Raw genomic sequence first — 24739 nt, forward strand, 5'->3', positions numbered from 1 at the left:
AGAATTACCAGTAGAATTCTAATGAGTGACCGATCAAGAAAGGTCAAAAAGTCTTTTTTTGTTTATCCAGACTGTACCTACGTGGACATTTATGATTGGTTAAAACTCTTAATTATATGAATTAAGAACATATGATGATCAAGAATACATAATAATTAGAAACACCAATTAATTGAATAGTTTGCTTAAGTTGACACTAAAATATAAGGAAACCCTCTTTAAACTAACTACTAAAATGTAAACTGGTCAAAAGGACCACAACATGAAGTTAAATTCATTTATCATGTAGGAAGCTCAATTCATTTTTATTCATTGAGTTATTGATTTTTATATTATTTCCATTTTTATTCATATTAAATGTCAAAATAATATGAAACAGTCGTAGATTCATAATATCTGCTTATCAGCTGATTGACCTAATTTTCGGCTAGTCGGGGCGGTAAAATATCTTGGTTGTCATATGCAAAGAAGCCCATTTGTTGTTGCGTCTTATTTAACCGTGGCAAATTATTAACTGTGAATTGACTGGCAGGCGTAAGCCAGGGATAAATATGTTACCGCTTGCAATATATATTCATAGTGCAAGGCAGAACAATTTTATAACCATATATGAAGAACAAACTTAATATGATCTTCCCGACCTAAATTGAATTTTCATAGCTGCTTAATATACATAAATTCATATGCAATGTATAGCAAAGTTTACAAATTACTATTACTACGAACGTCCGTCCATCCGTCATGGTATCTTTGTCGTATGTCGGACCCATGGACCTTTGGGTTTAGCAACCATCTCATTGAGTGAACGCGACCATATTAAACTATCTATCTTCAGTTTCAATTGTATTCACGGAATGAAGTAATAGTTTTACTCAGGAGACAATTCCCCTCATCATTTATTGTCACAAACTTCCCTTCCACAGAAATTAGTTGTCAATTTAACAGAAATTTGAACAAACAACATGTCAATAAAAGTGTTTACGTCATCACGTCGGTTGTTTCGCAATCTGGATTTCATTCAAGCATTAACTGAAGTTCTCTCTTCAAATCTTTGTGAAACAGTAAAGTTTATTGTTCGTTTTATGGTAAACTATATACTTTTGACGTGATTGGAATACCCGACCTTCATGCACATCTTCTCATATACGCAATAAGCAAAATCTGAAACGGAAGGAAACGATCATCTGCCTATGATGTGACTAGGTTATAACAGCTATAACGACTCAACCATCTCATCGATAAGGATTAATGTATGTGAAATAACGTGACCTTTTGTTTAATTATGTCAAATTTGTTCCTACAATGATGCTTGAGCATCCGCCCCGACCAATTGTATAGTCTGGAATTCCAACTATATTGCGTGTATTGGCGCTTTTTAACCACATTTCAATGGCATATTTCAATATACAATTAGTCTCAAATTACCTGTTTAAAATAGAAGCACTTCAAGGGGCAGTATGCAAAATATTCATTCATATTCATCAAAAACGTCGTTAATTATACCTGAAAATATTTCTAAATTATGCTATTTATATCTATGTATCCACTTCATAAATTTAAGTTGGATTTAAAAGTGTTAATTGAAAACGGAGAGTACTAATTGTTAATTTGGCTTTATAATGGCTCGATATCATTAATGGAAAACTTTTAATACGTAGGAGACACATTTATCTACAATTAGGCGTTTATTTTTACTTAAATCCGTAAAGTAGTTTTTCAACAGCTTTCAAAGATAGATTGCCAGGTACGGTAATATACGCCCACTGGCAGCTTTAAATAAAAATAATTGGCAGTACACTAACAATCACCAGTATGAAATATATACATTTAAGTCATACACTTCTTCTTAACTTTTTGGGCCGGTACTGAACAATAACACCAAGTTTTGTAAATTTGGCAAGAATCCTGCCTTTTAGTGTTTACGAACTAAAATTGAATGCGTTTTCAAGACCAAGGTCAATAACTCATAACGTGTTCATCCTTAGGTCATTTCAAACACTGACACCAAGTTCCGCCAAAATCTGTCAAGAATTGTGCCTTCTTGAATTTTTACGTGCTACAAATTTAACGTGTTTTAAAAAACCCGACTACATATTTTTATGATTTTCAATAGGGTTCATACATTGGCGATTACAAGCACTCATACTATGTTTCGTTAAAATCCGTCGAGAATTGTTCCTACTAGAGTGTTTACAAGCAATTGTGGACGGACAGACATGGTGGACGAAAATATACGCCCTCCATATCATGTCAAAATAATTGATGTTAAAAACTTTCAGATATGTCAAGGCCAGTGCGCACTGAACAAAATCAATAGAAATCTGGCATATTTGAACGAAAGTGTGAGAGTGATTGTCCGTCGTGACCTATTCATAAGATCAACCAAAAGAATTAAAAATACGTTTCACGTGCTAACTTTCTCACGATGTCTTGTTTGGTTTACTCAGTTCTGGCATTACTGTATTGTATGAACCAAGGAGTATACTCCAAGGTATGAACCCTGGACATCAGGCCTCAAGTTCCAATGTCTTGCTCATGTTCATGTATCGTGACGTCTCCTGTATCTTACATATCGTCGCTGTGCTTTCAAAATGTCGTATGTCGTCATATAGGGGATAATAAAAATTATACAGGAAGAAAAAAAACTGAAGTTTTTCACCAATTCTTTGGAAATTATCGTATCTTTAAATATTTTCGTATATAAGTCATTAAATTAGTCTGGAATTGATCAGTACCACAAAAAGATCTGCCGCCTAAACTGTGACGTCATAAGGCAATATACGAAATTTTAACATCAAACTATTGATTTTTCTTGGGCGTAAATTGGATATACGATTTTTTGATGAATGTAATAAGGCTTAAATTCAATCATATTACAGTCTTTATTTTCAAAAGAAATACTGTATCAGTAAACACAAAAAAGGAAACCGGTTATCTAATTGATACCTCTAAACCTATATACAGAAATTACGAAATATATGGTTTCTAGAATGGCCTAAAAATTAACTAATCTGTAATAAATGACTCTTATGCCTCACACGAATGTTCATGATGTAAATTGTCATAAAATGGGTGATAATCAGGTGGTATTACTTTCTTAACTTCTTGAAGATGATTGAACTTAATTGATTTGATTTTTAAAGGCTCTATATAAAGATTGTTTAATATTATCGGATCATCAACAGTAGGAGAGCATTTCTTATTCAGTCTTGGAAGATCTTCGAACTCATCGGAAAACTTCAATTTGTATTGTATAGTGCCATCCTTGTATGATAAAACATGAATATCCGTCACAACAGGATCGCCAACACGAGTACCTGGTCGAATAGATGTGTACAACCCTAGCAAATTATAGTTTATGAAAAAATCAAATGTAAGATACTTCAATTTATAGGGAGGATTTACTCGAGCTGTTCGGATTTTATCAACGTAATTCTGGGGTATATAAATGTGTTTTCCGCGTAGTCTTCTCTCGATCGTGCTATGAACAGTCACACTCCATCTGTGTGTGGCCCTTTTCGAGATACTTTTGGGTGATCTTTATTCCCTTTTCTGTTGCAAGTTTCAGTAACATATTTGATAATATTGTGTTTCTGTTTTGAAATGTACATCCGTCGCTGAAGATGATGAGTTATCTAATGTTCGGATCCAAACCAAGAATGTAGTCAGCTAAACAAGACGCAAACGTACTACCATTCAAATCACAAATACCTTCATGCCAAAAGTAATTCATTGCTTCCTTAGTTACCAAATCAAAAATTGTGTAATTATGGCACCCCAATTTGGTTTTGTAATACATCGAGCTAGCAGTGAGTAATGGGCATAACAGGAGGGACTGCAAATCTAAAGAAACGACTTTAACTGAGCCATCAGTTCAGCCCGAAGCTTATCACGAATCTTCTCATTTCGGGCATCTATTTTGCGGGCAATATGAAGGTTGTATTCCTCTTCTGAAATGTTACCCACTTCAAAACCAGAACATATATCGCACTTATCTTTTTTAGGACGATGTATTGCCAGACTCATGTCATCAAATAGGGAACGGAACGCCTTTCGACGTAAAAATGGCTTATTTTCTTGCTTGCAATCATCAACATACACTTTGAACAGCTCAGAGAAGGTGGTAAATATTGGTTCTAGGTAACTCTTCTTAGACGTAGAACGACAATAATGCGATGGTAATTTAGGTAGATCCTGTAAAAAATGTTTCGCTTTGTTGACTTTATTAACCTGTATTGTCGATTCTCGTGGTGTGTTAGGTGAATCTGGGTTTGTGACCTGTACGTCGGCATTGGTTGGTGTGTTAATTTTCAAGCCGTCAATGTTCCGTGCAATCTTTTGTTGTAACTGAGTGAGAAATAGTAGGACTGAATGATAGATACCACTGGAACGTTACCAATTTCCTCTTAAGACTATTCAATAAGTCTTCACCAATCCTTAATAAAAAGTACTTCCTGTTTATGTCAGCATTGTGGATAAGACAGATTGATACTATAATGAAACTTGTTTCTCGATAATTTGAACTCACGAAATGTTGTAGAAAGTATGATAAATTTAATGATAGTTTTAGTTTCTCCTTTATCAGCCATATACTTTTGTAGAAAATATGATCGTGGGTCGGGTCCCTCATATTCATTTTTGAAGACTATAAAATCACTGCTCTCATTCTATTGCTATTTAATTGTTAAAGTTCTACAAATATAAAATGGATCATAAATATAATAAACCCCTCGCAATATAGGGGAAAAAATTGTAAACCGTCAGGAAGTCCTAAATGAAATATATAGCATTAGACTTAATTCCAAGTTTTCTACTGGAAAATTTTAAAAAATAATCATGTATGAAATTCGGTATCAAAACAATTTTTGCATCAGTTTTGGTCAAAACCTAAATGGGCTAATAATATGGTACGTCGTAGATGTAATTGTGAACAAAGTAATATGGCTGACATTACTGAATCCATAAAATATGCTCCAACCAGCCAGTCGAAAAAAACAGAAACGTTAAAGAGTTGCGATTTAAATAATAATGATTCCATAATCTTAGCCGATCCTTTCGATTTGGTTCTTCTGAAGAAAAAACTACTTTCTGCTGTCACTGTTTCAAAGATCAGTGATATTTTTCTGGCTTTGTAATTGAGTAAGATATTAAGAAAGACGTTAAATAGTCATCTATCAACCGACCTATGAAGGACGTCATTGTTTTTTCTTCTCTTCCTACTAGGAAGCCAAACACTTCAAATTACGCCATTTTATTATCACCCTACATCACGCCATGAATTGACTTGACTTTGATTTAGACTTTAAAGGAATACTACCTCAAAGAATGGACATGAAATTTAAAGTCTCAAAACTTATTGAACAAGTGTAAAATCATCAGTTTTACTTACCAGGTTACATGACTAAAGAATAGAATCTCTATATAACAAGATATATCAATTACTAAGTAATTATTGAAAAATAATTCTAATCGTTTTCCTAAAGTACTTAGTTTAATGGATTATTTCTCATTTTAATGGATATATTGGACTATAGAGGGATTCTGTCGTATAGGTTTAACGACTGGTAAGTCCAATGATTAACAAAGACTCATTTTGGCCAAGTTTACAAATTTACATTTTTTAGCCATTGTAAGATGTATTACCCTTTAAAATAAATAAAAGATAAACAACAATGAACCTCTAGGATGCTTTCATGATATCGTTAGTCATCTCAAATTCCAAGTCCGAATATGTATGTATCGAAGTGTACCGATGCATTTGGAAGAATCAAAATTCCACCTAAAATCAATATTTCATAAAAAAAAAAATATCCATTAAGTCGGATATGTGAGCAGACACCAACAGATTACAGGTCCAAAGTTCGTCTGACGTGATGGATAGTTTTAAACATTATTACTGGATAATGTTATAGAATGTCAAGTTACGTGATTTAACCTGTGAATTAATGGAGCAAAGTTTGAAATATAATAATTTAACAATTTAATATTATGATAAATGAACATATCTTTAAATTGTAGATTTGAGTATAGCTCGACTGACGTATGGTCGTACTCGACACACGCCCAAACGAAATAAAAATTAATTTTTTCTTTATTAAATAAAAATTAATATTACTTTTTAAACTCTCACTTGGAAACTTGGTCGAATTTGAATATTTATTTAATTAATTAATTATTTAATATTTAATATTTATTAAATGATTAAGATTATTATTATGAGTAATTACCCTCGAAGTAAAAACGTGCAAATGTGGATTTTAGGTACTAAAGTTTACATATTTACCATTATCGGATACAATTTGTAATCCTGTGAAGCCGAACTTGACTGAAATCTCAGCAACATATAAAAGCATACCAAGTTTTTTCAAGATCGGATAAAGATTGTAGTCTCTCTAGTGCCTACAAGCACACTTTGGCGCATTTTTACTAAGTCAAGGGCAATAACTCCGAAACCTTTCCTCCGATTATTACCAATTTCCAATCTGACTGAGATTTCATCAATATATACATGCATACCAAGTTTCAGTAAGATCGGATAAAAATTGTAAACTCTACTTTGCCTACAAGCCAAATTTGACACGTTTTTCATGTCATGTCATGTCAAACGAATAAATAAAATTCATGTTTCTAACCGGATCAGTTGACAGAACTATCCAAATCTTTACTTTTATCGCTTTATCATATTCATTAATATAATTTTTAAACGCCCACTTGGAAACATGGTCGAATTCAAATTTGACATTTATAGGATGAACGAATTATGAGTAATCACACGCGCAATTAAAAAAACGTGCAAATTTGGATTTTCAGTTTTCATATTTATTTGATAAAATTGCATTGATGAGATGTCCGTCTAGTTTCGCGCTCAGGTTAACCAAATCGATGATGCTTTAAGTCATAATTTAGCATCAGTTGGCAAACATAATTGCATTTGATTTAGTCTTTACGTCTTTGAATCTTAGAGAAATGCAAAAATCACATGGAACGTGTTGGGTCTTGCAATGTCCAAGTCCTGAATAATTAAATTTTAACTATTTTCGGTCTTGTCAATGTTTTTTTTCGATCGTAATGCAACTTAAAGGGACAATTTCTTTTTTTTTCGGGGGGGGGGGGGGGGGGGGGGATTGAGTCTTGAATATATGTAAATAGTCTTCTAGCACTAGAAATGTTCGAAAAACGCATAATTCCCTCAAAAATATCTCGGAACTATTCCTATTTCTGTAGATATTTTTCTATATATGGCAGTGTCTCAAGAAAAGACCGTGAAGAGTCGTGAACACTATTACGGATTTGTTTAGCTAAGAAATTCCCGTTTCTCAGACTAAGGTACGCTTTGTCAAAAGAATGGCGATTCAAGTCAATTGAATGTTTTATGCTACAAACATCACTATCTTGTAAAAGTTTTTGGAATTAAATGAAGCTGAAAATCGGAAATCGGAATGATGCAAAATAGAAAAAAACAGGTGTTCTCGTACATTCTTCGGCTAGAAACGGTCTTTTAAAACTATTAGACCTTGCTGTAAGCTACCACTCATTTTCCGAATCAGAGATTTTTGCCATATGAAAGATTTTAATGATTTCCTTTCAACATAAATGTCAGGAGTTTTTAAACTAACAGAATTTGACACTGATGTGATTGGAATTGTCGAGAACAAATTATCTTTAGTAGCGCATATTTACCATTTATGCGAAATTTCTAAAAAATATGAGATTTGTATCGTGGTAAAACCACCTCTGTATAATTTGGCAGCCCGAGTTGAAATGTAACATCAAATTTGATGAGTAATATTTCTGTGTACATCGATTTTGTGTCTAAAACTGCATATAAGTATATATATAAAAAAATGACGTTTCCAAAAGCTGGTTTTGTAATCTACGTATTAATTATCAACCATCATAATCAGATTCCAATTTCCATACATTGGATTAGCTCTCTACGTAATAAACAGACTTAATTGTTAGTCTTCGGTTACATACCGTGGATCTGTAGTAGATGTAAAAAGCAGACTTTATTTTTTGTCTTCAGTTCCATACAGTGAATTTGTAGTCTACATAATAATCAGACATCATGATCAATCTGTAATTCCATACAGTGAATTTGTAGTCTACATAATAATCAGACATCATGATCAATCTGTAATTCCATAAAATGGATTTGTAGTCTACATAACAATCAGACATCATGATCAATCTGTAATTCCATACAGTGGATTTGTAGTCTACGTAATAATCAGACATTATGATCAATCTGTAATTCCATAAAAAGGATTTGTAGTCTACGTAATAATCAGACATCATGATCAATCTGTAATTCCATACAGTGGATTTGTAGTCTACGTAATAATCAGACATCATGATCAATCTGTAATTCCATACAGTGAATTTGTAGTCTACATAATAATCAGACATCATGATCAATCTGTAATTCCATAAAATGGATTTGTAGTCTACATAACAATCAGACATCATGATCAATCTGTAATTCCATACAGTGGATTTGTAGTCTACGTAATAATCAGACATCATGATCAATCTGTAATTCCATAAAATGGATTTGTAGTCTACGTAATAATAGGACATCATGATCAATCTGTAATTCCATACAGTGGATTTGTAGTCTACATAATAATCAGACATCATGATCAATCTGTAATTCCATACAGTGGATTTGTAGTCTACGTAATAATCAGACACCATGATCAATCTGTAATTCCATACAGTGGATTTGTAGTCTACGTAATAATCATACATCATGATCAATCTGCAATTCCATACAGTGGATTTGTAGTTTACGTAATAATCAGACATCATGATTAATCTGCAATTCCATACAGTGGATTTGTAGTTTACGTAATAATCAGTCATCATGATCAATCTGTAATTCCATACAGTGGATTTGTAGTCTACATAATAATCAGACATCATGATCAATCTGTAATTCCATACAGTGGATTTGTAGTCTACGTAATAATCAGACATCATGATCAATCTGTAATTCCATACAGTGGATTTGTAGTCTACGTAATAATCAGACATCATGATCAATCTGTAATTCCATACAGTGGATTTGTAGTCTACGTAATAATCAGACATCATGATCAATCTGTAATTCCATACAGTGGATTTGTAGTCTACGTAATAATCATACATCATGATCAATCTGTAATTCCATACAGTGGATTTGTAGTTTACGTAATAATCAGACATCATGATCAATCTGTAATTCCATACAGTGGATTTGTAGTCTACATAATAATCATACATCATGATCAATCTGTAATTCCATACAGTGGATTTGTAGTTTACGTAATAATCAGACATCATGATCAATCTGTAATTCCATACAGTAGATTTGTAGTCTACAAATAATCATACATCATGATCAATCTGTAATTCCATACAGTGGATTTGTAGTCTACATAATAATCAGACATCATGATCAATCTGTAATTCCATACAGTGGATTTGTAGTTTACGTAATAATCAGACATCATGATCAATCTGTAATTCCATACATTGGATTTGTAGTCTACGTAATAGTCTGACATCTGTAATTCCATACATTGGATATGTGGTCTAAGTAATAATCAGACATCATGAACAATCTGTAATTCCATACATTGGATTTGTAATTTACGTATAATCAGACATTATGATCAATCTGTAATTCCATACAGTGGATGTGTAGTCTGCAATAATCAGACATCATGATCAATCTGTAATTCCATACATTGGATTTGTAGTCTATGTAATAGTCTGACATCTGTAATTCCATACATTTGATATGTGGTCTAAGTAATAATCAGACATTATGAACAATCCGTAATTCCATACATTGGATTTGTAGTTTACGTAATAATCAGACATTATGATCAATCTGTAATTCCATACAGTGGATGTGTAGTCTGCAATAATCAGACATCATGATCAATCTGTAATTCCATACATTGGATTTGTAGTCTACGTATTAGTCAGACATCATGATCAATCTGTAATTCCATATATTGGATATGTAGTCTAAGTAATAATCAGACATCATGATCAATCTGTAATTCCTTACAGTGGATTTGTAGTTACGTAATAATCAGTCATCATGATCAATCTGTAATTCCATACAGTGGATTTGTAGTCTGCAATAATCAGACATCATGATCAATCTGTAATTCCATACATTGGATTTGTAGTTTACGTAAAAATCAGACATCATGATCAATCTGTAATTCCATACGGTGGATTTGTAGTTTACGTAATAATCAGACATTATGATCAATCTGTAATTCCATACAGTGGATTTGTAGTCTGCAATAATCAGACATCATGATCAATCCGTAATTCCATACAGTGGATTTGTAGTCTTACGTAAATAATAAGTCATCGGAGTACATACCGTTGGTTTGTACTCGATGTTAAAACACATCCTAATCAGCTGTTAAATTGTATTTAGCTATTCATATTAAACAGTCATGGGTTCCATACTGTGGATTTGCAGTTTATGTATTAATCAGACTTCATAAATGCGTCCCCGATTCCATACAATCGATTTGTAGTCTTACGTAATAATCAGACATCATAATAAATCATCTGTTGCAGATGGTAGATATGTATTTCATTTAATGAAAGGATTTAGATTTTACAGGTTATAATTAGTAGGCCTACCGCCACGCTGCTTATTGCCTGCAGCTAACAGATTGAAGAATTATCCTAAAGAATTCCTAAATTTCAATCCTGAATTTCATTTTAGTCGTAGATAGAATACGCTGAAGCCATAGTTAGCCAACGAGACAAGCGAAATTGTCAAAGTGTATCAAATGCAATTATTACATCATATATTAAGAAAGTACTACAGAATCAGTGATGAAGCCATTCAATGTTTGATTGTAAGTCAGATATTGGTCATCTCTTGCTTGTGTTCACATCGGTTGTATAGGAAGTTTCAAAAACGTTTCCGTTTAATATTGACATCTTTGTAGGTTTCAATGTATAGTTTTAAGTTAAGAAAGTTAAACAGTTTACTGAGAAACAAGAAAGAGTTTGTTTGTAGTAATTTCCTTCCATTGTAAATATTTAGAGAAAATCTTGAAATCTATAATGATGCCTCATGGACCAAACTTTTGATTAAGGCTGAAGTGATCAGTAAATACAAATAGACAGAGATAATTGGACTTTCCTCATCACGAGATAAAGTATATTTATTTCAATCTCAAGAACTTGGTAAATAACTTCTATCAACATAGGTTTCTTATAATTTCAAATGATTAAGCTTTCACTAAGATGAATTATTGCCTACTATATGCTCCCCCGTTTGATATTCAACACAGGGTTTAATTACTGTCAATAGAGGATCTTATCATGAATAGACTCACGTACTGAGCTAAACGGTATAAGTTATATTCAAACCCCAATCGATCATATTCGGATGGATTTGTATAATACATTCTTAATTAAGAATCAACAGAGCGGATTCGGACACCATTACAATAATTATGATCTGCTTAATTCATCTATTTGATGGTGAAATCGGATTGTTGCCATGTAGATACATAAAGGGGTTGTAAAGAGATTTGTGCTCTTTGATGATTATATTTGAATGATTCTAACGTGGATGATATATACTTCAAATTTTCAATGCGCGACATATCGCTCAAATGGTCAATTATTCAGTGAGCAAAATATGTGAGAAGAACTCTCCCGAACTGGAGATTATAACCGTTTTTCTTTAAGCAAATCCTTTCAACACATTAAAGGGTGCATTTATAAAAGCAAAGCCCCTTCAACAACATTCGTGGCTCACGGCGTTTTGGTACTTTGGTACGATTTGTTTGAGATTCAATATGGTGGACAACAGTGGAAGAAAGTAAAAGATTTCGAGAACTCGTTCTAAGATTATAAGAATAAAGGCAAAAATAATATTTTACCAGCGTTTTAATTTTTTTTAACAATAAAGAGAAGATCTGAAGAAAAATGTATTCCATTGACAGATTTAACATTTCAATAATCTGAGTATCGGGAAGTAGACAACTCGATACCAAACCAACTCCATACAGGACCTTTTAAGGCGATTTGATTTGTACCACATGTTGATATTCGGCCGTCAAAGTGAGTTGATACGATTTGCTTAAATAAAAACTGTTTTGAAAAATGACATAAATAATATAATGTATGTGTGTCTAATCCCTTTTATTTGTACCTAATAATGGATATTTTCAAAATAAAATTGGACCATTTTGATAACAAGAACTCCTACTTATGAAAACTCACAACAGTTTGTGTGCATCCGTTGCTCCTTCCGATGACACCACAATAAAGCATAAAAGGAAATTATAACGAAGACCACAATGACCTGTCATTGTTCATTGTCAATGAGCTTTTGAGTCTCTAACTTAATATCATATATTCCTTCTTCAGATTGAGCCATGAAGATTGGCAGCGCGTTGATGTGTGTAATTAAGAAATTTTGCCAGCAGAGCAGCATAAGTCTATTTAAAATGTTCAGTCATTCAGATCAAGGTATAATTCTATTGTCAATGGTCTACCCCTTTAGGCATCCTTTATAATCTTCTGGAAGATCCTTTTCTTAATTGCTCATTATATAAATTTAGACTAAGAACTCAATTACTTAAAGGTTAAATGAGTTACAAGGATACCATTATACAATGGTAAGCGAATTCCGTTAACGGGCTTAAACATTTGTCAAGTTTATCCGAGATAACTGTGTCATACATTTCAGATGTAAAAGGAAGTCCAGGCAAGAGCCCGAACTAGATCAATGACACAAACCTCGTGAAATCATCTAAAACAAAGGAAATGGAATATATCAGGTGAGGGTCAAAGGCTCCAATATGGAGTACAGGGGAGATTTTACCATTTACAGATGCTTTGGAAGTCATTTCCCATATAGAAATCTTTTCATCCCAAAGACCAAATTTTTAATTGTTTTATTTGAAAATAAAAATTAAAAAAATATTGGAATTCCTCTAAAAGAGGAAAGTTGATATCCTTGGTAACTGAAGGCGGGATCACGGGGGGCACAGACTCCCAAATGGAGTACAAGGGAGATTTTGCAATTTTAAGATGCTTTGTAAGTATTTCCTATATAGAAATCTTTTCATCCCTTAAACCAAATGATTAATGGTTTTATTTCAAAATAAAATAATTACCATTGACAAGTGAAAAAAGGAAGTCTGGAATCCCTGCTACAAGCATCAAAAGGATTTTTTCAATTAATAACGAGAATTCGCCGTTTGATTTTCACTAAAGAGAGAGGTGTAATTATTGGAGTTGCAAGTTATCTATCTAGAAGGTATAATGACATAGAATAGTTTCCTCTCATGGCCTGTGACGAGTAAAAAAAACTATAAACACACACAGCGAGGCTTCACCACTTTGAAGTGAGTAATTGAAAAAAGTGTTTTATTTCCACAAATTCACACGAAATCCAAAGAGAAAAATAAATTTCTTTAATGCGATTTACTCGAGTTATATGCAAACGCATTTTCTTAAAAAAAAATCTCATTATGACGTGCACATTATTTTAACCTGTTCTAAGTAAATACTTTTTGGTGTATTGACTTCACGTGAAAGCAGATTGTCTTTTCAATAAAACTGTTTTAAACTATTCATTTGAAACGTAATTATTGGTGTTCACTATTTCAATATATTCAATATCACTCTGTCACAAAGATGTATAATTATGTTCTGTTCAAAGGTTACTCAGCGTAAGGATTTTTATACTGAGTTGGAAGATTTTTTGGTTTATTGACTTGATTGTCCTTGATATATAATTGTTTTAATTTGTATTTGTTTATTCACTAGTGTTGGAAGTTTTACTCTTTGATAAAAAAAAAATCATTTTTGTTTAAAGATGGATTTCCTTATTTTTATTAATGAAAATGAAAATGATACGACACATTTTTCAACTTCTAAAATTTTTTTTCGAATTAAAAGTAACTGATTTTGTAGTCACTGTGCATCTAGGTGGAAAATAAAACCAAGTTTGATTTCCTTCAATATATGGAAATCGAAAAATAGTAGGCATATGCCACAGTACTGTAAAAATGTTCTTAATCAGGTGCAGCTAAAGTTAGTAGGTAACAGACAGACACATTATCAATGTATCAAATATAGTTATATAAATAACCACCCGCATACTAACCCATACGAGGGCTAGCTGAAATGTTGTTAGCCCAACTTTGAAAGACTCCTACCATGTCGATGGTTTTCATTTATTCTTATAGATAGCATAGTCCCTTTCCAGGGTTAAACACTTTAAGAATCAGATCAAGAAAATATTCGCTGCATCCATCATTAAAAAGTCAGTCACTGCTGAAATGACATCATTACTAAAAAATTGACGTCTTTTTCCATTTTCAGAGACAAGTGAAAGTCAAATCGGCCTATTTTCAATCGATTGAGATATCCCATTTAGGCTTAGAACTGTTCAGCTAGCCCTCCTAAATGTGTTCTATGAGATAAAGATGGTCTTGGGAACTCCTGCTACATATTTGAAAGCCATTGTAACTTTCAATGTTACATACAAGATGACCGTTATTTCCAGACCCTTGAACATGTTGTAGTTCTTAAATAACTTGGTTTGGTGCCAAAGTGGAATTACTTGTTTTGCGATGCATGTCAGAGTGTATCCATATAGAAATTTGTCAAATCTTTGGGATAATAATATCAAAAGATAGTAGGTTTGTTGCACTAGACAGGAAAATTGCACAATTTAAAGTGATTTTGTATTTTGGTGCAAAACAAATCGCACCAGAGAGTTTATAATAAGCAAAACTTCTGTGATGTTTCGTGATCAAATGTCTGTTATGACTCGTCTTTTCCACATCTCGTATTTGGATAGACCAGATAAATTGTTTACCAAAATATTAAACCATTCCGGAAGCTAAATAGTTCTTAACACGCTATGACTGTGTCAGTCTTATTGCGTAATACTTTCTTCAACATCTGAAAGACCAATAATTTTCTGTAATGTTCCCACACAGTTAACTTTAACAATGCAACGTATTATCCACGGAGAAGCAGAATACAATAGATTTGTCGAAAATCTTTCATGAGACATTAAGTAAATAGTCATATTTGCAATATTATCTTTGGCAAGATTTATTCATAACAAATTTTAAAGTGATACTACGTCTTAGGATGAACATAAAATTTAATGCTCAAGAATGGTCAATAAGAGTATATATTCATCAGTGAACTTACTTGGTGTCATAAAGTTACAACAGAATCCCTGTAAAATCTCGAAAATTGGAAAATTCTTTAAACTAAGTAATTATTGAAAAACGCTCAATCTTAATTTTAAGCGTTTTTCAATAGTTAATTGCAATTTATTGAGTTTTTGGATTTATCAGATTATATAAGGATCCTATTATGTTATTTATGACACCAGGTATATCTACTGATGAATATATGCTCTAATTGGCCAAGTTTAAAAATATAAAATTTTATGTTTATTCAGACGTAGTATCCCTTTAATCAATCTGAAGACATTGATTTCAACTCTCCAGAATATTTTCGAATGATTTAGTATTTCGACCTGGGGGTAATTAGCCTTAAGGGTGTAATTTTGTAATTTTTGGGGGGTAAAGAGGTGCTTTGTAGCGTAAATATTTTGGACAAATACATATATAACTTTAGTCGTTCTATTCAGTCAGGCTATATTCTCTGAAAGTAGCAAGCTTCAAAGCTCAGCTTCACAAGTTCATTTTCAAGCTAGACGTAGTATGTGGTCCTACTACTTTGCTTCGCTTTGGTCTTTGCAATCAGAGACATACGAAAGAAACTGACGTCAGATTTGTCTTGACATAGATAAGCAATGCGTAGCGAATCAAAGCTTCGTCTTGCTTCTTTATCTTCGCTTTGCTCTTTCGCTTAGCGGAGTATAAACCGGCCTTAAACAAAATCACGAAATATTTTGGATTTATAGGAGGAATGGGGGCACTATTAAAGATTTATAGGGGGAAGAGGTGCAATGTAATCATCAAGGAGTAATAATGTAGGGTTGATGGAACCGTAGTTACATCTCGTAAGGGCGCTTGCCTCTTCCTATTTTTTTTCTCAAGGAAATAGCATGGCTATGATTGTAGCATCGGAGTTTCCATTTGTGTAATCTGTCACAATCCAGCAACTTTCCAATAAATTGATGATCTTTATTCGTGACGTAACGCGTAAAGAATACATGATGGCAAAAATTAGTATTGCAAAGTTGTATTCTCAATTTGTCTTTCGAGGTTTTGGAGGCACGCGACCACCGTGTAATATGTAAAGGATTTTAAATATGGTTAATAAGACAACTGAGATTGAGTTCGAATATGATATCCACTGAAAAATCTCTCACGGAACGGAAAACCAATATGCATAGTAATCAATCAGCAAGAAATGTGAAAAATACCCGGAAGCAACTTCCGCCTTACGATCTTTCTATAACTGTCCTTGGTATTAACCGGTATTAAGTGACAGCACTGTGAGGTCAACCGATCTTGGAATCAAAAGGGTTTGTCTATACTTTTTTGAATTAAGGGTTTGTGTATAGGTATCGTGGAAACTGATAGCTTCATTTTCCACCATTCAAATTTCCAGTCAGATGCCTGTGGCTACTGCAATTCCACCAAAACAAAGTGTTCTATGACGTTACAATCGAAAGGGCCTTACGTGTTATAAGCAGTAGTGACGTAGGAACCATAAACATCTGGGTGAAAACTGGAATGGTCCAAATTGATGTTGTCAGTGTCCCAGATACACATACAAATTTTAGAAAACCTCTTAACAATCCCTTTGATGTGATTGGGAAACATTCTTTACTTCCTCATATGAAAAGTTCATTCGCTGCTATGTATTAACAATATGTTTTTGACTTAGGATTAGCGTACTTAGGGTTTTTAATTCTAATGTTTCGGTCTAGGTGTAGAGACAGAAATAATAAACCCTGTTAAATGGGGAGATTCTGCAGGTGCGGCGGTTTAAACCTATTCAGATACCTCGGATCTGCAAGTTACACCATTCTTTTCTCCCTACACCATTTATGTTCCATCAAAGATTTTTTTGGCGAAACTGATTTAGCATGGGCCATATTAAACTGGCACAGCCAAAAGTTCACTGGTCACGTGATGCCTACAAAATGAAAGTTACGGTGATGCCCATTACTAATTTACAATCATCTTGAGGTAATTCATTATTATGTTAGAGAAAACGCATCTTTGGAGGTGTGGAAAATCCCTTTCTCTTTTTCTTTTGACTCGTCTCCAGCTGACAACTGTCAAAATATCCATCAGAGGCTGGTATAGAGGCAGGTGTTTCGGACTAATGTTTACCAAGCCAATGTTATTGGGCAAATATAGTGTCACGACAACCTCTAAGTTGTATTGGTATAATAAAAGGTATTATCCCATAAGTGATCAAATCCAAACCGGAGAAATGAAGACTTTGGTCATCTTTATTACAAAATTAGACCAAATTTACAACAAAAAAACCGCCTTACCTTCTTCAGTGCCTTCTGTTACATCTGTTGATGGAAATCCCCGTTGTCTACCATCTTGAGCTTTTTCTATTAGAAATCCTTTTGAATTAGCCGTTAACCAAAGACAGGAGTTGTCTTCAAAATCACACTTATAGCAACTAATTGGAACAAACAATTCCATTAGTACACAAATGATCCACATTAACACAACCGTCATTGTGAACTGACTGTTGTATTTCCGATATTCTCTAGCTAGAATCCACTTTGAAATGTGAAATTGATTCTATAATTGTCAAGAGATATTTACGGTTTAAAAACTAATTTTGAAACGGTATATAAATCCTTAATCGCTTTGATGTGTTGTTTACCAAATTTCTGTAGACAAACGAATGTTCAGTAAATGCAAATGAATACAATTAAAATACATTCAAAGTCAATTATTCAGCATTCAGTTACATTAACATTCGTTCCACGTCGTTTCTTTCAAATGTCTTTTATGTTTTTAATCAGTTCCATTGAGGAATATTAGTCTCTCCCACCATACATTTATAAGATTTCCAATCTTGTTAAAAAAAAGTGGTTTATCAATGAAAATTCTGCTTAAATACATTAGGCCGACTACCTCCGTTTCTTGTCACGATTTCCAACTCCTTTCACCTGAAAGTATCAAATGAAATAAAGCATTATTAACTTTAGATTTAATACAAATTATTTAAAAGTAGCTTGCCAGGCAAGGTAAAATACGCCCACTGGCAGCTATCAGAAACGATAAGTCTTTTATGACTAAAATACGATTTTTCGCACTTTAACGATCTTCATTATAATACGAATCAAGGATAATAACTCTAAAACAAGGGTAATAACTCCAAAACCATTCATCTAATTTCACCAAATTCGAATTTGACAGATCTTATTAATATTACATTATACCAATTTTTTTTTTATCAAAATCCGATAAAAACTCTATCGTGTCACAGTTCATCCAATTTTTCCTAAATTCGAACTTAACTAAGATCTTGTCAGCATACACATGCATACCAAGTTTCATAAAGATCGGATTTAAACTTATCCCCACCGTGCCACAAGAAATGTGAACGAATGACAGGGGCGAGACTTCCATTCAGGCGAATAGAAATGCTGATCATTTACAGAATTGTATGCTGTAAAACATGATATTACGTAGTACAATCATGTTAACTATTCTTGTACTTGCAGTACTTCTATGTCAAGAAATTCAAATATGAGATGGCGTGTACTGTTTTTTTGTAACATGGAAAAAATAAATTGCCAGTTAATTTGACATGCTTAAATATTAGATTACGTCCTCATCTACAATTTGTATAAGATTTCACATCCTTCATTTCAACTCAAGTTTGAGCTAATAAAGATAGCATTTCACACAACACTTCTTTGATTAAAGCACAATTATTTATAAAAATGTTAGAATTAGTTTAAAGGGACAGGTTTGCCATTTTAGGGGGTTCATTTTAGTTTTGAATATGTAAACAGTCTTCAGAAGTACTAAAAATCGCATAATTTCTTTAATTACTTCAAACTAGGAATTATACTCACTATTTCTATATATGTCTTTTCTATATATCACAGAGTATCTTCAAATGACGAGTCGTCAACGCGGATAATTCTGGACACACATGGATTTGAAGGCTAAAATTTCGACGTTAAGCTGTGAAAACTATTACTGACTAATGTACGATTGGTAAAAAAGAATGGCTATCCCTTTAAAGGCATACCGTGAAGATAGTGATTCGATCATTTGTACAAAAATATTTAATTGTCCAGATATTTGAATACCTTGAGAGGTTATTTCCTAAATCTGGCCATAGTTTCCTAAATCTGATCATAGTGTATGGAGAAACGCTTTATCACAGTATGTCTTGTAAAAAAATATAACTTGAAATATCAATTTTCTATTAGCCAATAGATTATGAATTGAAGTGAAAAATCTCTATCAACTCCGCATCATATTATTCACAGTTCACTACCTTCTTTAACCATATCTAAGCTACATAATATTTCGAATAAAAATATAAAAATGGTATTCTGAAGCCCTGTATACACGATCAAACATTTGTTCAAAACAATGTATGACCGTGTGCGTGGACTAATGTTTAAACGTCTTGACGTCTTTCACAACAACGTTGAACATGGTCAAACATGTACGACTTTGTTAAAATATTTAGATACATGGTTCATCTTCGCAACAAATACTTAAATTAATTATTAGTCTTTAACAAATCAACAGTTGTATACACTTTATGTGACTTGGCTTTCAAATATAGACTGGCATGGATAAAGTGTAAACAGCTACTGAATTATTTACGGTACCACCTTTGCTAATAAGTCACGAAGGAATAAACATCCATACTTCAAAAATTACTTAAGCCGGCCTTGTGGGTCAGCTGTAAATCACTCAATAATGCCCGAAAAGTCACATGTTGGCCTTTGGATCCAGTCCTTTTTCTGTTGGTGAACCTTTGTATTCCCCTCTTCGAATTTTGTGACAAAGATTTGGAAAATAATAACTGATGCAACAGCACTACTCAACAGTATGCTTTGAGCATACACGTTTATTATTTTTCCTTCAAAAACAACATTTTCTGTCCATAATTGGTTATACACGGTCATACATCGTCATACAAATATTTGAGGATGTTTGACAGTGTAGACAGATATTCACAACAAGCTTGGTCATGGTCATAAGTGTATGATGATGTTTTGAACAAATGTATGATCGTACAGACAGGGCTTGTCAAAAGATATATACAATTTTCACTGTTCCAGTCCCCTGTTTCAGAGAGAAATTTTAAGCGGGGGATTGGAAATAAACCTGTACAACCAGAAGCAGACCAATATTTTTCGTTTCAATTTTCAGTTGTTTTTCAAGTGCAGGCTTGAATGTTTCTTAGACGTCCTTGGTTGCAGACTATACTCAATAGTACATGAGATGGTGGCCGTAATGTGGGCAGACTAAATCTACAACAGGCGTCAAATGGGAAGCCGACATACTGCGAATAGACGCAATCAGTGATCCTTGGAAATACACACTGTATAGTCAATTTGTACCGAATGTATTAAGTTCGAACTTGGATGTGTACAATATCTTTGTTCGACAATATATCTAATACTAACAGTAAAAATCCTTTCATTCGACAATATATCTCAATATACAATATATTTGTTCGACAATGTATTCAATAGATATCTTTGTTCTACAATATATCTATTAAATACAATACCTTGTAATATATCCAATAGATATCGTGTTCGACAATATATCTTATGATAACATTCCTTTCGTTCGACCATATATCTCATAGATTTTTTCCACAATATATCTAATAAATACAATACCCTTTTTCGACAACATATCTATTAAATACAATACCTTGTAATATATCCAATAATATACCTAAAAGATACAATATCTTTGTTCGACAATGTTTTTAATAGATTAGTATTTTTACCGAATCCTTCATATCGTCTGCTCGCTGACAAAACCTCGTATCTGCAAAATTAAGTTTTTTGTTTTATTTGGCCATCGTAAATGTTTTTTAGAGGCGCATACTGTGACAAAATCTCGTAGTTCTTGTCCAATCAGAAGTGGCAAGTAATGACACGTGCCAATATGTCGTATTGTAATTGGTAAATTTTTTACTATGACAAAACATCATATGAAGGCGACGTCGACGTAAAGATTCAACGACGTGATATTTTTATGTTAAAATCATCAATTTGGTAAGAATAAACTTATTTTAAGATTTTCCAATCGTTTAACGTTATCTGTTTGACGTGTTTCTAATAAACAATAGTCAGTGTTACGTTTTATGGCCTTTTATATTGTCATATTGAATAGGAGGCCTTATGAGATCCCCATGCTCTTGTTTACAATTAATATTAAAATGCCCACGTGTTATTTTTTTCCCCATTATATCCTTGGTAAAGTAATACAATGCAATACAATATTATAAAACTGTATTAATCACGTTTATCAGAGTGTATACGCTGATACGATAATTTGTAATAACATGATTATCTCGTATTGCACATTTTATATAGCCCAAAACGCAGATACGATATTTTGTTATTGGTATGTTTTTTTGAATATACCACACTGATTATGATAATTATGAATATCGTATATTTCATTGCAGGTTATCATGTTCGCCAGAGGTTTGTTGATGGTTAAATTGGCCACTGAAAAAGTTCAAAATGAAGCAAAATCTATCCAATCTAAAGCAAAAATGACTAAACCAAAGTTTCGTTCACAAAGCGATACATTATGCAGAAATCCTGTAAGAACATTTGATAAAGCCCAAACTGTGGAATCAAGTTGTCATACAGAGGATCCGGACCTTAAAATTGTTATCATAGAAGCATTAAAAGGCACCTTATTTACTGAACCAATAATAGAAACGATTGTGAAAGATCTGGAAGATAAATCAAAATTAGAAATTTTGACGGAATCTTTTACAGAAGAAACGAGATTAGAAAGTAGCCCTACAAGGTCAGCAATTGAAAGTTTAACAGGACCAGAGTACCAACCACCCAAAAACCAACCAGAGTCTATTAAAAGATTGAAAAGAAAAAGAAGAGAGTCGAATCCAGATATTTGGAATAAAAATATTCAAAAGCAGAGAAGAATGGAAGGTAAAGTTACAAAGGACTTGAGAAAAAAGAAAGAAAGTGGGTCTTTGGAAAGGACAGACAGGAAAGATTACTTACACCACGTACTTGTTCAAAGAAATGTGAGAAAAACAAAGAGTGTGCGAAAATTTCGGATGAAGATAGGAGTGAAATATTGTCTGGTTTCTGGCAAAAGCTGGATTGGAAAGAACGTCAACTGTATGTAAATTCACTTATACAATCTGTACCTGTTCAAAGAAGAACTGATGCACCAACTGCTTCTAGAAGAAACGTTAGCCACAAGTACTTTTTGCGAAAGAATGAAGAGAGAGTCCAAGTTTGTAAAAGTCTATTTCTTTCAACTCTTGGCATTGGGGAAAACAGTTTATGGTTGGTTATCCAAAGTTTCTGATGACAGTTATGGTATGCCAGAAAAAACACCAAACAAACGTAGAAGGGAAGCAATGCGATCCGGAGATGCTAATTTGAGGGAAAGCGCAGAGAGCTTTCTTGACAAATTACCGAAACTAGAATCGCAGTACTGCAGATCGACGAGTAGCATACCTTCCATATCTTTTCAGAAGTTTATCAAACATACAGGAATGATTGCGCTGCTACAGGAGAGACACCAGCATCGTCTGGTATACTAAAAGCTGTGTTTAATGAGAAAATTATCGGCCTGTTTAATCCGAAAAAAGATCAATGTGATCTTTGTTGTGGATATGAAGTGGATAATATCTCCCAACAAGATTACGAACATCACCAAGCACATAAAGAAGCTGCTTCAGAAAAGTCTGAAGATAAAGCTAGATGTCAATAAAATCCAGAGCATAAGTTGATCACCATTGACCTTTAGTCAGTTTTGTTGAGCCCTAAATTACACGCTAGTGCCCTTTATTATAAAACTATATTGGCGTGTCATAATTTCACCATGTTTGATTTAACCACCACAGATGTTATGTGTTATTTTTGGCTTGAAGCTGAGGGCGATTTAACTGCAAATTCCTTTGCATCATGTTTATATAATTATCTACAGCGATAGCTGTTCTTATCAGAACAGAAATGCAATTTTGAGTAACACTTTGATACAAATAGCCACAGCTAAAAACATTGATATAACACACAAATATTTGATTAAAGGTCACACACAGATGGAAGTGGACAGTGTCCATAGTGTTATTGAACGAAAGATTAAAAATTCCCCGATTTACACCCCGCAAAATTATGTTGAAATTATTAAATGTTCCCGTCCCCGAAATCCATATCAAGTTAAATATGTTGACTTTAGTTTCTTCAAGAAATTTTCTACTTTCAAATTTTATTCATCCATCCGACCAGGCTCAAAAGTAGGAGACCCAACAGTCACAGATATACGCGTACTTCATTACAATACAGATGGCACCATACAGTTTAAATTGGACTTCAATGAGCCACTACAGGATTTACCTCGAAAAGCCAGGCAGCAGTCACCCCCACGACAATTTGTTATACCCCCTCCCATCGCCTCCCAATTAAACAAAGTAAATATTCCCATCTGCAAGAACTAAAATCTGTTATCACCAAAGATTACCATGCCTTTTATGACGCAATCCCCAACACATAGACGTTCGAAAATTTATTGTTTTATTCATAAGTAAACCAGCTTTAATTTTTATGCCTTTTGGAATGTTTTGTGACAATGAAGTTCAGGCTCGTGGGGTGGGGTGGCATGGCATAGTAAGGTGGAAGAGGGGGCTCGGGCACTATTTTAAACGGAATTTACCCAATCCCTACTCAATTTCAAAACATCGTAACTGCAATTTTTATGTTAATATTAGGATCGGATTTAGATTTAAATTGTCGTATGTGGCGTATGTACATAGTCAACTTTTTTGAAAACCAAACTATCGTATCTACACTGTTAGTTTAACACGTTTATGTAGGCTTGTGCCTTTAAAACGACAAATTATAAGCGTCTTCAATGTCGCTTTTTTAAAAAACAATCTGTGTATTGAGCACCACACTTACGAAAAAAAGTTTTTTTGTCTCTCCTGAAAAGTCGTATATTTGCAGATTCGAGGTATTGTCAGCGAGCCGACGATATACAGTTATTTAATTGGCGCAATTAAACTCAAGAAAAAATTTAATGGCTTAAATGATTAATGTTTTCGTATTAATGGTAGTTTCAAGACCGAATTTCTAAAACGAAAGAAACGACAACGAAGCTAATATCATTTTGTCGCTAAAAATGTGATGGATGTTTATAAGATATTTGCCATCATGAGAGATGGTAGTCGGTGTCGACTTCTCATACGAAATTTATAAGTGTTAACTTGTTTAAGAATACACGTAAATAGTTTAATGCGATTTAACCATTTCACGCTGTTCGTGTTCAAATGATTAATACCTGTTGGTCATATAGGTGTCTGAAGATCGCCCAGATTGAGAAACAACATGATTCGAATTTTGTTTTAATATTTCTATATCGCTCGGCAATTGATTTATTGAGAACTATTTCAACGGTAAAAATATTTTAATATTGGAATAGGTGATATATGTATTTTTTAAATAGTGAATCGTTTTCAAAACTCCCAAAATGTTGCTTCATGTGTAGCACAGAAATGCATGCAACATAGAAAACAAAATACG

General features: G+C 33.3%; 2 protein-coding genes across 2 annotated transcripts; one reads left to right on the plus strand and one right to left on the minus strand.

Moving 5' to 3' along the window:
* Positions 1 to 3843: 3843 nt before the first annotated feature.
* On the minus strand, positions 3844 to 17684 carry LOTGIDRAFT_155180 (hypothetical protein; the record flags this gene model as incomplete). The annotated part of the gene is made up of 2 exons (XM_009065677.1): positions 3844 to 4367; positions 17489 to 17684. The coding sequence occupies 2 exons, from the start codon at positions 17682 to 17684 to the stop codon at positions 3844 to 3846; spliced, it is 720 nt and encodes a 239-aa protein (XP_009063925.1).
* Positions 17685 to 21729: 4045 nt separating this feature from the next.
* On the plus strand, positions 21730 to 22931 carry LOTGIDRAFT_155181 (hypothetical protein; the record flags this gene model as incomplete). The annotated part of the gene is made up of 2 exons (XM_009065678.1): positions 21730 to 22334; positions 22712 to 22931. 2 exons carry the CDS (start codon positions 21730 to 21732, stop codon positions 22929 to 22931), a joined length of 825 nt encoding a protein of 274 aa, XP_009063926.1.
* Positions 22932 to 24739: the final 1808 nt, after the last annotated feature.

Source organism: Lottia gigantea (assembly GCF_000327385.1).
Source record: "Lottia gigantea unplaced genomic scaffold LOTGIsca_7, whole genome shotgun sequence".
Taxonomy (NCBI): Eukaryota; Metazoa; Mollusca; class Gastropoda; family Lottiidae; genus Lottia; species Lottia gigantea.